This window comes from Alosa pseudoharengus, unplaced genomic scaffold (genome assembly GCF_046254945.1).
Source record: "Alosa pseudoharengus isolate Yale_2024_CS ecotype anadromous, Long Island Sound unplaced genomic scaffold, YU_APseudo_1.1 YU_APseudo_1.1_scf_4, whole genome shotgun sequence".
NCBI lineage: Eukaryota > Metazoa > Chordata > Actinopteri > Clupeiformes > Clupeidae > Alosa > Alosa pseudoharengus.
The window spans coordinates 7,934,003-7,947,648 of NW_027468774.1; the positions used below are offsets into that span (position 1 = coordinate 7,934,003).

The 13,646-nt window shown below is 44.1% G+C and overlaps 1 protein-coding gene across 1 annotated transcript; it reads left to right on the forward strand.

The window, feature by feature from the left end:
* The first annotated feature begins 305 nt into the window (after positions 1-305).
* Positions 306-7,327, forward strand: cunh10orf88 (chromosome unknown C10orf88 homolog). Its single transcript, XM_076267180.1, has 6 exons — positions 306-869; positions 1,037-1,231; positions 1,569-1,641; positions 2,285-2,485; positions 4,388-4,905; positions 6,067-7,327. Exons 1-6 carry the CDS (start codon positions 721-723, stop codon positions 6,233-6,235), a joined length of 1,305 nt encoding a protein of 434 aa, XP_076123295.1. The 5' UTR covers positions 306-720; the 3' UTR covers positions 6,236-7,327.
* The last annotated feature ends 6,319 nt before the right edge of the window (positions 7,328-13,646 follow it).

Here is a 13,646-nt window from a genome sequence, read left to right on the forward strand (position 1 = left end):
AAATTTACTGGCATTACAGACACCTCTTTCCTCACACAGTGTTATCAGACTCTTATAGCCCAGTCACTTAGCCACACAACCACATAGTTTTGTTGTAGTGTTTTTTCATATTTGTATTAGTCTAGTATTATCATACTAGATCTATCTATCTATCTATCTATCTATCTATCTATCCCAGAATATCACGCCCCCATCCAAGATTTTATTGACGTTTGTTATACCCACTCCAATCCACTAGGTGGAGACGTATCCCAAGTAATAATGGCGCTCCGAAGTCATAAGTCCAAACATAGGCTTTTCAGGAAGCAATGTGCATGTGTTTTGCCTGTGTCAGTAGTGCCGAGTAGCTAGCGTAAATAAATCATATTTAGATGCTTTTGTGTATTTTACATAACTTGCGCAATCTTAGTTGCACACCTGCACGGTTATTGGAAGGCCAAACTCGCCAATAAATAAGAAAAATCTTGGTGGCTTCATCAAAGAGTCCCAACAAGCGTTGTAGATCAACGTTAACGTTAGTTGTAAGACTGGGAGATACAAACGTTTCTATGCAAGATAGGACCACTAATTTTTGTAGAAGGGTTATTGCTTGTTGGACGTATTTCGAAAGTCAAACGACATCATGACGTCTCGTTTTGGACACTACAGGCTGCAGCGTTCAGTCAGCTAGCATTATTCTGGAGACATAAAACTGGAACTACTTTTGCTTAGTAACGGGTCATGTCGGAACAAATGAAGACAAGTGAAGATGGTGTCATTTCAGGCCGCATATCATGGGCATCCAGGTCAGAAGACTGTCATATATGCGATGTAATAAAGACACACCAGGAGGATGATCTTCAGGAAGTGGACACCACTGCTAGAAGCGAGTAAGTGTCTACATCATTATCAAATATTAATGGCGATATTTCTGACTGTAAAACAGACCAATGAAATATCTCTTCAGACACTCCAAATACTAAGGCAACAATATGAGAACTAGGCTCAATGAGAGGAATTGTGCTTCGTTCAAGTATCGTGTTTGTTTTTTCCATAGCGGTGCGCCTTTGTACCTGGACCAGGTGGGTGACTCTCCATGCGTAATTACGCTCCAGTGTGCCCCGAACCCACGCAGCGTTATCACCTCTCTCCTGGTTGTCAGCGAGGCGCGCACCATAGAGGTGTACTCGGCATCTGGAGACTACTGCGGCACCTGCCGTGGGGAAAAAGATCCCACCATCAACCATGAAGGGTATGTCGGCTTCTTCTTGCGCTGTTGGATGATGCTGTTACCCTTTGCCTAAAGGAGTTTGTAAAAAGACAATTTCCCTAGACTGGCTGGTACTGTCATGTTTGCAGGCTATTCTGTGGGTCATTTACATTTATTCATTTTAGCAGATGCTTTCATCCAGAGACCTACTGTACAGTCATTCTCCTCAATGTGTGTGTTGTCACACAAACCCATGATTGTTGTTTTGTTTTTTGTTAAGCATCTTCTTATCACAGAGGTGAGAAGAAGATGCTCTTCTCTCTTCTTATCTCAGAGGTGCTTCTGGTTACCATGACGCCTATTTTTGTCTATTTCATAGAACTACAGAGAGCAGACCTTTCTACAGGAAACACTTGAAGTTCGAGTGTCCCACTACGTCCTGCGAAGTGAAGGTAAGATTTGGTGCTGTCCCCACCCCTCTGTTGTTTTCAGATACTAGTACAGTAGCAGTGACTATTCTGTCCAGACTGCATCTGTTGTGGGCTGTTGTGTGTCTGGATGTTTCCGTCAGCAGCTCTCCATCAGCAGACCACAAAGGCATCTGGCCCCTGCTGACCCATGTTTAGCGTGGGACAAACAGTCACATTCTGATCCGGAATGCTGTGGGGATTCTTATCCGGAATGCTGTGGGAATTTTGGCCAATGATCTTGTCCTGCCAGTGCAGAATGCTTTTTGACACTTGTGATCGATTGGAAGGTGCGGAGTTAAGGCAGCATGAAGTGTTTTGTTTAAAACTACCAAGCTAATGAGCAACAACCGTGCTTTGCTAACCCCAACACTAGCACAGCACAGCTGACACAACAAGAAGTTCCTACATTTTGACCTTCATCTTGACCTTTTTTAGCAAGAGGTCACGGTTCTATGAGTGAAAAGCCTGTGTAGCCAGTGGGAATTGAACGTCTGTACTCTGTGATGTCTTTCTGTGTGCCATCGAAATACATTGTTGATGTTACAAAAGCTGGAAACATAGAAGCATATTACTTAACACAAACTGCTTAGTATGGCTGCTGATCAGATGTCATGCTCTATGCCAGCTGCTCTCTCTGGGAGGACGCGCCAGTGTGGGCATCGCTGGCATCCACGTGTCGGTGCAAGTCCTGGAGGCCAAGCCGCAGCAGGTGGGCACAGGTGGCAGCATTGACCTGCAGCAGGTGCAGGCCATGATGGAGGAGATGGGCACCACCCTCTCACCTGGGGCACAGCACCTCATGGACATGGTGCAGTTCCAGCAGAAGGTACAGTGTGTGTGTGTGTGTGTGTGTGTGTGTGTGTGTGTGTGTGTGTGTGTGTGTGTGTGTGTGTGTGTGTGTGTGTGATCCTCCATACCAACCAAGGCATTTAGATTGCTTACAGCCCATGTGACAGTTGAAGAGGTTGGGAGTTTTGTGTTTAGTGTGTGTCACTGTGTGTCTCTTTCACTGCGTCTGCCCACGTCCACGTCCCATTTCTTAGATGCCCACGTCCCATTACTTAGATGCCCACGTCCACGTCCCATTACTTAGATGCCCACATTCACGTCCCATTTCTTAGATGCCCACATTCACGTCCCATTTCTTAGATGCCCACATTCACGTCCCATTTCTTAGATGCCCACGTCCCATTACTTAGATGCCCATGTTCACGTCCCATTTCTTAGATGCCCACGTCCACGTCCCATTACTTAGATGCCCATGTTCATGTCCCATTTCTTAGATGCCCACGTCCCATTACTTAGATGCCATTGTGTTCGATGCACTCAGTGCCCAACCCTATCCCTGCCACCGTGTCAGTTACGATTCAGTTCTATTTAGGCCGGCGCCGCTCAATAGATTCCTTTATTTGTCGAAGGCTTGTCATGTTGAAGATCTTGCTCTGGCCACTGATCTTCAATTCTCATCTCAAAACACATTTGTATCCTTTATTGTTTAATATTGTGTACCATTTGCCCTTGTTACCTCCTTAGCCTCATGCATTTTATTCTGTAGCTTTTTATAACTTTTTTATAATTTGTAACTTTTGATAGCAGAAGAGACTGAACTGACTAGCCTGGGCCCTTGCGACCTGTTTTCGTCTGTCAGTCCTGGTTCCTGCACAGGGAAAAGACCCTATCCCAAAGTAGGAAGAGGAACTTCAGAGGAATGAAAGCGTAGTGAATCACCCCTTTATGTGTACTTACTGTGTGTTTTGTATGTTCATTCGTGATTTTGTGGCCATTTGTATCTTTTGTCCATAAATTCTGTAGATTAAGATTCAGGATTGAAAGGAAGACTTTCTGAGCACCTCTGCTTACTCCCAGGGGTGACTCTTCGTCTACAGATACTAGGTGTGCAGGAATGGGCGTTTTTTACACCTTCCTATTGTCACTTATGGCTGTTCCAAGTACTTAGAAACTGTCCGATTAGCATAACATTTGGCCATGTTAAAGGCTGATTAACGACCAGCTAGGAGGATCAGCCCGTGTAACCTATCTACTTCATATTCATACAGAGTTAGAACAAGAGGTCATGCCCCCTTTGTTGGTAACATACTTAAGTTTAGGATATTCCCATTATTTAGAGATACGGGTCAATCCTCCTGGTGAAACTTGTCTCTCTCCCTTGATGCGGATCATTGAAAGAGTAAAGCCTGTTTCCTGATTGACCACTTGACCACTTGATTGAGTCTAGATATCTGTGGTACAAGGAAAATTACCATGAGTGTCAACATGCTATAAATCTCAGCAGAGCCTGACCCTTCCCAGTGCTTATGCCATATGTAAAGCCGCCATCCAATACCTCAAATTGAACTTGCATGTCAGCATCAGTACTTGAAACATATGATTAGGATTTAGGACTTTATGCTGCAGTCACCACAGCCCTCAGCTATGTGTGCACCATGGCTCTGTGTTGGGTGAGTTGTAGGTGTAAATTTGCATTTACAAATGTAAATCAGGTTTCTCGGCCAAGTATACTCTTTCGCTCCTCTCTCTTTCTCTCTCTCTCTCTCTCTCTCTCTCTCTCTCGTGCTCCCTTTCTATTGTCCCCTCTTTAGTTCAGCTGCTGAGAACTCTCTCTCTCTCTCTCTCTCTCTCTCTCTCTCTCTCTCTCTCTCTCTCTCTCTCTCTCTCTAGTTCAGCTGTTGAGATCTCTCTCTCTGTCTCTCTGTGTGTCCTCCTCCAGAGTAAAGCGGATGCCATGGCCAGCTTCTTCCCCCTCCTCGCGGGCAGCGGCGTGTTTGCTGGCCTGACTAAAGGAGCGTCTGTTCCCTCGCCCCCCACGGCCCGTGCCCCCCCACCCTCCCCCTCGCCCTCTCCGTCTCCGTCCCCGTTCCCCTTCGCGGCGCTCGCCCATCCCCCGGCGCTGACCGCGGCTGCCCAGGACAATGCGTCCCTCTCAGAGACTGCCGCGCCGGGCGCCGTCGGGCACCGCCCCTGCCCGACCCCGAGCGCAGCCCTGTCCGCGTCTGGCCGTGCCACCCTGCCGCCCGCCCCCCCGGCGGGCCTGAGCCAGGGCAAGTTGGCGGAGGTGATGTCAGCGCTGATGCGCGCGCCGCCCGGGCAGCACTGTGCCGCCACACCCGACCTGCTCCCGCTGCTGCAGAGCGTCTGCTGCCAGGTGGCGCAACTCCGCATGGACGACACCGCCGCCACCGCCATCGCCATCGCCCAGGGCAAGGCCCACGTGCCCAACGGCCCACCGTAAGTCACGCCATCAGGCTTAATGTAGTTATTTTGCAGACCACCGTAAGTCACACCATCAGGCTTAATGTAGTTATTTTGCAGACCACCGTAAGTCACGCCATCAGGCTTAATGTAGTTATTTTGTAGACCACCGTAAGTCACACCATCAGGCTTAATTGTCTCTTAATATTCAGGGATGATAACTCAATATTACATGTAGCTGTGTTATTGTGTTTGTGTATAGCTTTGTTAAAGTCACAAGGTTTGAGGTTTTGTTGATTTCATAATTGAATCGTTTGATTGATAGAATATGATGTCCAGTAGCATGCCAGTCTTTAAAGATGACATTCTTGGAAGTAGTTTTGTTAATGTCTTGTCATCTTTTTACAGTTAGAAAAGAATGGGAATCTGACAGTGAAATAGCATTATGTTGTGCATGCTCATTCAATCTCTAAACGGTCAGCAGACGATTACAAAAGACCAGCAGTGACCCCTGGTGGCCTGTTTAGGAATAGCCTCACTGAGATCATTTCAGACGTGCTCAGGGAAGGTGTTATAGGTATCCTTCACCTGGTGAGCTAGTGCTCTACATGTTTGGTGTTTCTACCAAACCTGATATTCAATGGCCTGTGTGTTTGCTTTATCAAACTAGAGTGCAGGTGAGGTCAGTTTGGTGAGCTAAAACAGGGATTACTGGAATACAGGCTGGATAGACACATCTGATTCAGGAATGACTGTCTGCACTTGAAATGATACATTACCTTAGATAATCATTAAATGATAGCCTGTCTGTCATTACCTTAGATAATCATTAAATGATAGCCTGTCTGTCATTACCTTAGATAATTATTAAATGATAGCCTGTCTGTCATTACCTTAGATAATTATTAAATGATAGCCTGTCTGTCATTACCTTAGATAATTATTAAATGATAGCCTGTCTGTCATTACCTTAGATAATCATTAAATGATAGCCTGTCTGTCATTACCTTAGATAATTATTAAATGATAGCCTGTCTGTCATTACCTTAGATAATCATTAAATGATAGCCTGTCTGTCATTTTGAAAATCGGTGTCTCGGTGTCTATAGCACAGCACCATAGTGTCTAGAATCACAGCCCATTGCACCGCTCTCCTCTCGTCTCCTCCTTCTCTCCTCCCGCTCTCCTCTCCTGCAGGGAGGCGCACACGTGCTGCAGTGGCCTGGAGGAGGCGCTAGAGAGGCGTCTGCAGCAGATGGAGGCGCGGCTGAGGGAGCATCTGGACCTGCGGCTGGACTCTCTGGAGCACAAACTGGACTCGGTGCTGCAGCAGGTTCTCCAGCCCCCCACCACACAGCCCAGCTGAACCTGAACCTGACCCGCGCCGCCCCAAAGGCCCCAACCCCGACCCTGCCGTGCCACCTCCACACAGCCAGAGGGCGCTGCCGTGTTTGCTGCTTTTGAAATGGACACTCTAATAACCAGCTGAATAATCATGACATGCGGAGGGAAAGGCTGGGTTTAACTGGTTAATGCAATGGCAGGGCACTAATGACTAGAGTCTCTATGGAACTAAACTGTTTCCCCTTGCCTTTAGTAACGCACTGACACATCACCCATATTCTGTTCAAATCTCTATATTGACAGATCATCCATGTTGTGTTCAAGTCTCTATATTCTTTTAAGTTCTTTGTTGTGTTGTCAGCCCCTATACAGAATAACGCTTTTTATTGACTGTAACTGTACACCGTAAACACTGTAACTGAGGATCTGCATGGTTTAAAACAAATAAAACCTATTTATACACTGAAAGATCCATCGGTGTCTGAGAGTGGGTCTGTGCCACTCTGAAATAAAAGCTATTTATACACTGAAAGATCTCTCAGTGTCTGAGAGTTGGTCAGTGAAATAAAAGCTATTTATACACTGAAAGATCCCTCGGTGTCTGAGATTTGGTCAGTGAAATAAAAGCTATTTATACACTAAAAGATCTCTCAGTGTCTGAGAGTTGGTCAGTACCACTCTGAAATAAATCCTATTTATACACTGAAGATCCTAATGAGTCCTTGTGTGTTTAGATGCCCCTTCTGTAAACAAACAATCTGTTGCCATTGATGAGGTAATGTAAAGTGAGCTATGTAAAAACAAGCATCACAGTTTGGTTTAGGTTGACAGGTGGTTCTGAGTAAGGCTTAGTTGACGATACTGAAAGTTGAAAGTCTTAACAGTCTTCACTAAACGTTTGCTTAATCAATAATGGCCCACCAAAATAAATGTGTTCACACCAAAGCATTTGTTCAAGATTCAATACTTTATTGCCATTGAACGCGGTGCAAGTTGCTAGGGATTTGCTTCAGTGTGCTCATGACAGGACATCAACAAAAACCCAAAAAGACAAAGAACATATTCATGGTGCATTCGTACGTGGCAATCCGTATCATTGATAATGTATTTATGTTTAAAACACCTTGCCGGAGGAGATAATTATTCTCCTAAAGCATTTATGTTTAAAACACCTTGCTGGACGATATAATTATTGTCTTAAAGTATTTATGTTTAACACATCTTGCCAGATGAGATAATTATTCTTCTCAAGTATTTATGTTTAAAACACCTTGCCGGAGGAGATAATTATTGTCCTAAAGTATTTATGTTTAAAGGGACACCAGGCAACGTTTTCGTGTTAATTAATCATCTTCGTAAGTCGGTATATGGTTAAATGACTCATTATGGGGCGAATGAAGGCTCTCTCGCCCGCCCCTACTGCCTGTAGGAAGAATATCCCACTTGCAAGTTCGGTGTATCCTACCCGCCGACCGAAGCAGGATCAGTTTACAGCACAGAGGCAGGCTAACGAAACGCTAGAGATTGTTGCAAACGTGTGTATAATGGCAGAGCCAGCGAAGAATCAGCGAAAACCCTTGACGGAAGACGCAAAGAAAAGGAAAAGAGCTTCAGACCGAGCGAGGGGGAGTTTCGTAGAGAAAAAGCATCAGGCTTGCCTGGTGTCCCTTTAAAACACCTTGCCGGAGGAGATAATTATGCTCCTAAAGTATTTATGTTGAAAACACCTTGCCCGGAGGAGATCATTATTCTCCTAAAGTATTTATGTTTAAAACACCTTGCCGGAGGAGATAATTATGCTCCTAAAGTATATATGTTTAAAACACCTTGCCGGAGGAGATAATTATGTTTATGTTTAAAACATCTTGCAGGACGAGCTTGTTTGTCCTTGTTCTCCATCCCCAAGCTGACCTTATATGAACTGAAGTGTTTGTAAGTGATTTGTATCGAGCAGCTCAGCAAATCGCTGGGAGTCTTGGTGTCTTTGGAGCGATCCCAGCAGCAGCTTGGAGAAAACAGTGTCGGGACTCCAGGGGAAAACACAGCTGTGAAAACACGTTTCTCTCAGACGGAGCTGCTAAATTACTAAAAATGACTCACACAAGTGGGCCGAGGGTAGGGCCCGGGGGGCGGGAGATGGATTGGGAGGTGCATTGGACGTGGGCTACGCTCCACATTAAAAACGCCATGTCGTTTGAGTTCAGCTTCATGTTTCAGACAGGAAGTCCCAGGAAGCTTGTTCAAAGCTGCCGGCACCCTTTGATGGCTTCATCAAGCGTTTCTACAGGTGTGATGTGGCCTTGAGATGCCAGTAGGGGATTTGGTGTGGGGTGTGTGTGTATTTTGGAGATACTGTGTGTGTTTGGTAAAGCTGATCTTGAGCAGTGGTGTAGTCTATGTAAAGCACAGGACTACACAGTATACCCACTTAAAAAGCATCACCATTTCAGTATACCCACTTAAAAAGCATCACCATGTCAGTATACCCTAAAATAGGCAAGGATACGTATTTGGGGTTGATCACAGTATACCCACTACAGCTAACTAGACTACACCACTGATCTTGAGGGATGTGTGTGGGTCTGTGTGTACATAGCATATGTGTTGACGTCTCTCTCTCTCTCTCTCTCTCTCTCTCTCTCTCTCTCTCTCTCTCTCTCTCTCTCTCTCTGTGGACCATGGCCCTAGACATATGGATGAATTATGAAGCTCGTGTGTGTGTGCACGATTAACAAAGTGTTGAAAATATCTCTATGTATATGTGAGGCACTTGAACTGTTGTCAGAGCTACAAGTGTATTATGAGAGTACTAGATGTATGTTGTATGTACTAGATGTATGGTGTACTAGATGTATGTACATGGTGTATGTACTAGATGTATGGTGTATGTACTAGATGTATGGTCTACTAGATGTATGTACATGGTGTATGTACTAGATGTATGGTGTATGTACATGTACTAGATCTAAATGTGTGTACATACTGTAGTACATTGCTGGATGACTTGCGTGAGTGTGTGCCCGAATGTTGTGGAATCTATGTGTGTATGTTGATGAGATGAGTTTATTTGTGTGTGTCTGTGTGTGTGTGTCTGTGTGTGTGTGTGTGTGTGTATGTGTGTGTGTGTGTGTGTGTGTGTGTGTGTGTGTGTGATAAAGGAGCTGCCATCTCACTGGAGTGCAGACAGGCAAGGACCGGGTCAGATCTGAACTGGAGCACAGCTGTCTGCTGTGAAAACACCCACCCCACTGTAGACGTACGACTCACACACACACAAACACACTCACTCTGCCCCAACTGAGTCAACAAAATCTCTTTTCCCCTCCAGCTGACCGGCTACCGAGGCCAAGCAAACAACAAGTTGGCAGCAGGGAGGCTAAGTGTGTGTGTGCATATGAGTATGTGTGTGTGCGTGTGTGTGTGTGTGTATGCTTATGAATGTGTGTGTGTATGCATATGAATGTGTGTGTGTGTGTATGCATATGAGTGTGTGTGTGTATGCACATGAGTGTGTGTGTGTGTGTGTATGCATATGAGTGTGTGTATGCACATGAGTGTTTGTGTGTGTATGCATATGAATGTGTGTGTGTGTGTATGCATATGAGTGTGTGTGTGCATTTGAGTGTGTGTGTGTTTGTGTGTATGCATATGAGTGTGTGTGTGTGTGTGCATTTTGAGTGTGTTTGTGTGTGTGTGTTTGTGTGTATGTGGAGAGTCAGCTGAAGGTCCTTTTAGTTCAGAGCAGAGAAGGTTTGGCCTGGTCACACACCTGTGATCATGGGTATAGTCTATAGCGCCCTGTGTTGTGATGCCATTGTGATCATGGGTATTAGCATGTGTTCTGTGTTGTGATGCCATTGTGATCACACACACACACCACACACACACACACACACACACACACACACACACACACACACACACACACACACACACACACACACACGGATCATGGTCAAGAAGTCTTCATTTCTACTGGCCATCTCAAATACACTTAGACCCAAGAACACACACACACACACACACAGGCCCCGGTCAGGCCCCAGTGATTATTATATAATGAGCCCGTCCGCCACACACCCTGCCATAAGCATGTGTGTGTGTTTGTGTGTGTGTGTGTTTGTGTGTGTGTGTGTTTGTGTGTGTGTGTGTGTGTGTGTGTGTAGAGTCGCGCTGCACCATGAGCACGCCAAAAGGAATGTGAAATAGGGGGGAAAATGTTCCCTTTTAAAAGTCAGTCAGAATTAAGACTCTGTTATATATTTTACTGTTTATATTTTTTACTGTTGAGTTCTGTTCCGTATTTAGCAAAGTTTATTATCTGTGTGTGTGTTTGTTTATCATGGGATAGTCAACAGTAACACCAACAAATGATGAGCACCATCTATTGGTCAATTTGCAGTTCATCATGGTATGATCAATAGTAGCACTATGGCTAGTATAGTATATATACTCTTTTGATCCCGTGAGGGAAATTTGGTCTCTGCATTTATCCCAATCACAATCCGTGAATTAGTGAAACACACTCAGCACACAGTGAGGTGAAGCACACACTAATCCAGGCACAGTGAGCTGCCTGCAACAACAGCGGCGCTCGGGGAGCAGTGAGGGGTTAGGTGCCTTGCTCAAGGGCACTTCAGCTGGTTGGGGTTCGAACCGGCAACCCTCCGGTAACAAGTCTGAAGCGCTAACCAGTAGGCCACGGCTGCCCACACGGCTAGCAAAAGTTCAGCCATGTTTCGACTAACACTGCTAACACTGAACTTAACCTAAGCCTAGTGCAGCCATGTGTGTGTGCTATTCTCCAAATTCTCCATAGTCAGGGAGGTGTGAACAGGCTGTTGTGTGTGTGTGTGTCAACAGTTTGATTGTCTCATTTTAACAAAGCTGCGCATGGCAGAGGATGTATCCTGGTTTATTATTTGTGTGAGTGTGTGTGTGTGTGTGTGTGTGTGTGTGTGTGTGTGTGTGTGTGTGTGTGTGTGTGTGTGTGTGTGTGTGTGTGTGTGCGTGTGTGCGTGCGTGTTATTATTTGTGTCAAAGCTGCGCATGGTAGAGGATGTGCCCTGGTTTCCTCCCATGTGTGTCTGTTCCTCCTCCTCTCTCAGCCACTCAGAAGGAGTCCTGTCTGTGCAGAACATCTCCCCTCCACAGCCTGCACATGGGACTGGGCTCTGTTACAGCACACACACACACGCACACACACACACAGACAAACAGAGGAGCGTATGCTTAAGGGTCTCTCTCTCTTACACACACACACACACACACACACACACACACACACACACAGCCTGGAGGAGGGTGTTTGGCCTGTTGTCTCACACACACAGGTACATTGTGCATTTGTGACACACACGCATGATGTTGAAAGAAAGCGTGATCTGTCACGTTAGGGGTTTCAGGGAAGTAATGTGTGAAAGATGCCAGTAGAGGGCAGCATCTTCCCTTATGAACATGCTCAAGTCTGCTTCAGACTGCAGCTCTGGTTTCCTATGGCCACAGTTTAAATCACAGGACTCTTTAGAACTATAGAACTAAACCAGACAGTTAGTACTGTCATATAGAGTGTAAAGCACACTGCCAAATAAAAATCACAACCTGAAAGTGTTAAAATGGTGGTCAGGATTGAAGCCACTACTATGTACTTGAGTGAAAGTAGAGATACCTTGTGTAAAATGTTACTCCAGGAAAAGTGGAAGTATTCACTTTCAATTTCCACACGAGTAGAAGTATTTGCCTTCAAGTATTAAAAGTAAAAGTACCTTGATAGATTATGGTTTTAATCATCATCTAATCATATCATTTTCACATCAAAACTCCTAATCAACTGATTTTAGGTGAAAATACTAATGCCAATCGTGTCTATTAAAAAGATCATAAGCACAAAACATTGAAATAAAGTTTGTGCAAATAAGGCCAAGGGTGTTCAGGCAAGTCAGTGGCAGCCGCTTCTCGCATCCTTTCCAATGATTTATGTGCTACAGTATAAAGCATCCTCAAAATGCTGATTTATGTGCTACACATGAGTATAACGCATCCTCAAAATGCTGAATTATGTGCTACAGTATAAAGCATCCTCAAAATGCTGAATTATGTGCTACACATGAGTATAAAGCATCCTCAAAATGCTGATTTATGTGCTACAGTATAAAGCATCCTCAAAATGCTGATTTATGTGCTACAGTATAAAGCATCCTCAAAATGCTGATTTATGTGCTACACGTGAGTATAACGCATCCTCAAAATGCTGATTTATGTGCTACACATGAGTTATAACGCATCCTCAAAATGCTGAATTATGTGCTACACATGAGTATAAAGCATCCTCAAAATGCTGAATTATGTGCTACACATGAGTATAAAGCATCCTCAAAATGCTGAATTATGTGCTACACATGAGTATAAAGCATCCTCAAAATGCTGATTTATGTGCTACACATGAGTATAAAGCATCCTCAAAATGCTGAATTATGTGCTACACATGAGTATAAAGCATCCTCAAAATGCTGAATTATGTGCTACACATGAGTATAAAGCATCCTCAAAATGCTGAATTATGTGCTACACATGAGTATAAAGCATCCTCAAAATGCTGAATTATGTGCTACAGTATAAAGCATCCTCAAAATGCTGAATTATGTGCTACACATGAGTATAAAGCATCCTCAAAATGCTGAATTATGTGCTACACATGAGTATAAAGCATCCTCAAAATGCTGAATTATGTGCTACACATGAGTATAAAGCATCCTCAAAATGCTGATTTATGTGCTACACATGAGTATAAAGCATCCTCAAAATGCTGATTTATGTGCTACACATGAGTATAACGCATCTTCAAAATGCTGAATTATGTGCTACACATGAGTATAAAGCATCCTCAAAATGCTGAATTATGTGCTACACATGAGTATAAAGCATCCTCAAAATGCTGATTTATGTGCTACACATGAGTATAAAGCATCCTCAAAATGCTGATTTATGTGCTACACATGAGTATAACGCATCTTCAAAATGCTGAATTATGTGCTACACATGAGTATAAAGCATCCTCAAAATGCTGAATTATGTGCTACACATGAGTATAAAGCATCCTCAAAATGCTGATTTATGTGCTACACATGAGTATAAAGCATCCTCAAAATGCTGATTTATGTGCTACACATGAGTATAACGCATCTTCAAAATGCTGAATTATGTGCTACACATGAGTATAAAGCATCCTCAAAATGCTGAATTATGTGCTACACATGAGTATAAAGCATCCTCAAAATGCTGAATTATGTGCTACAGTATAAAGCATCCTCAAAATGCTGAATTATGTGCTACACATGAGTATAAAGCATCCTCAAAATGCTGAATTATGTGCTACACATGAGTATAAAGCATCCTCAAAATGCTGAATTATGTGCTACAGTATAAAGCATCCT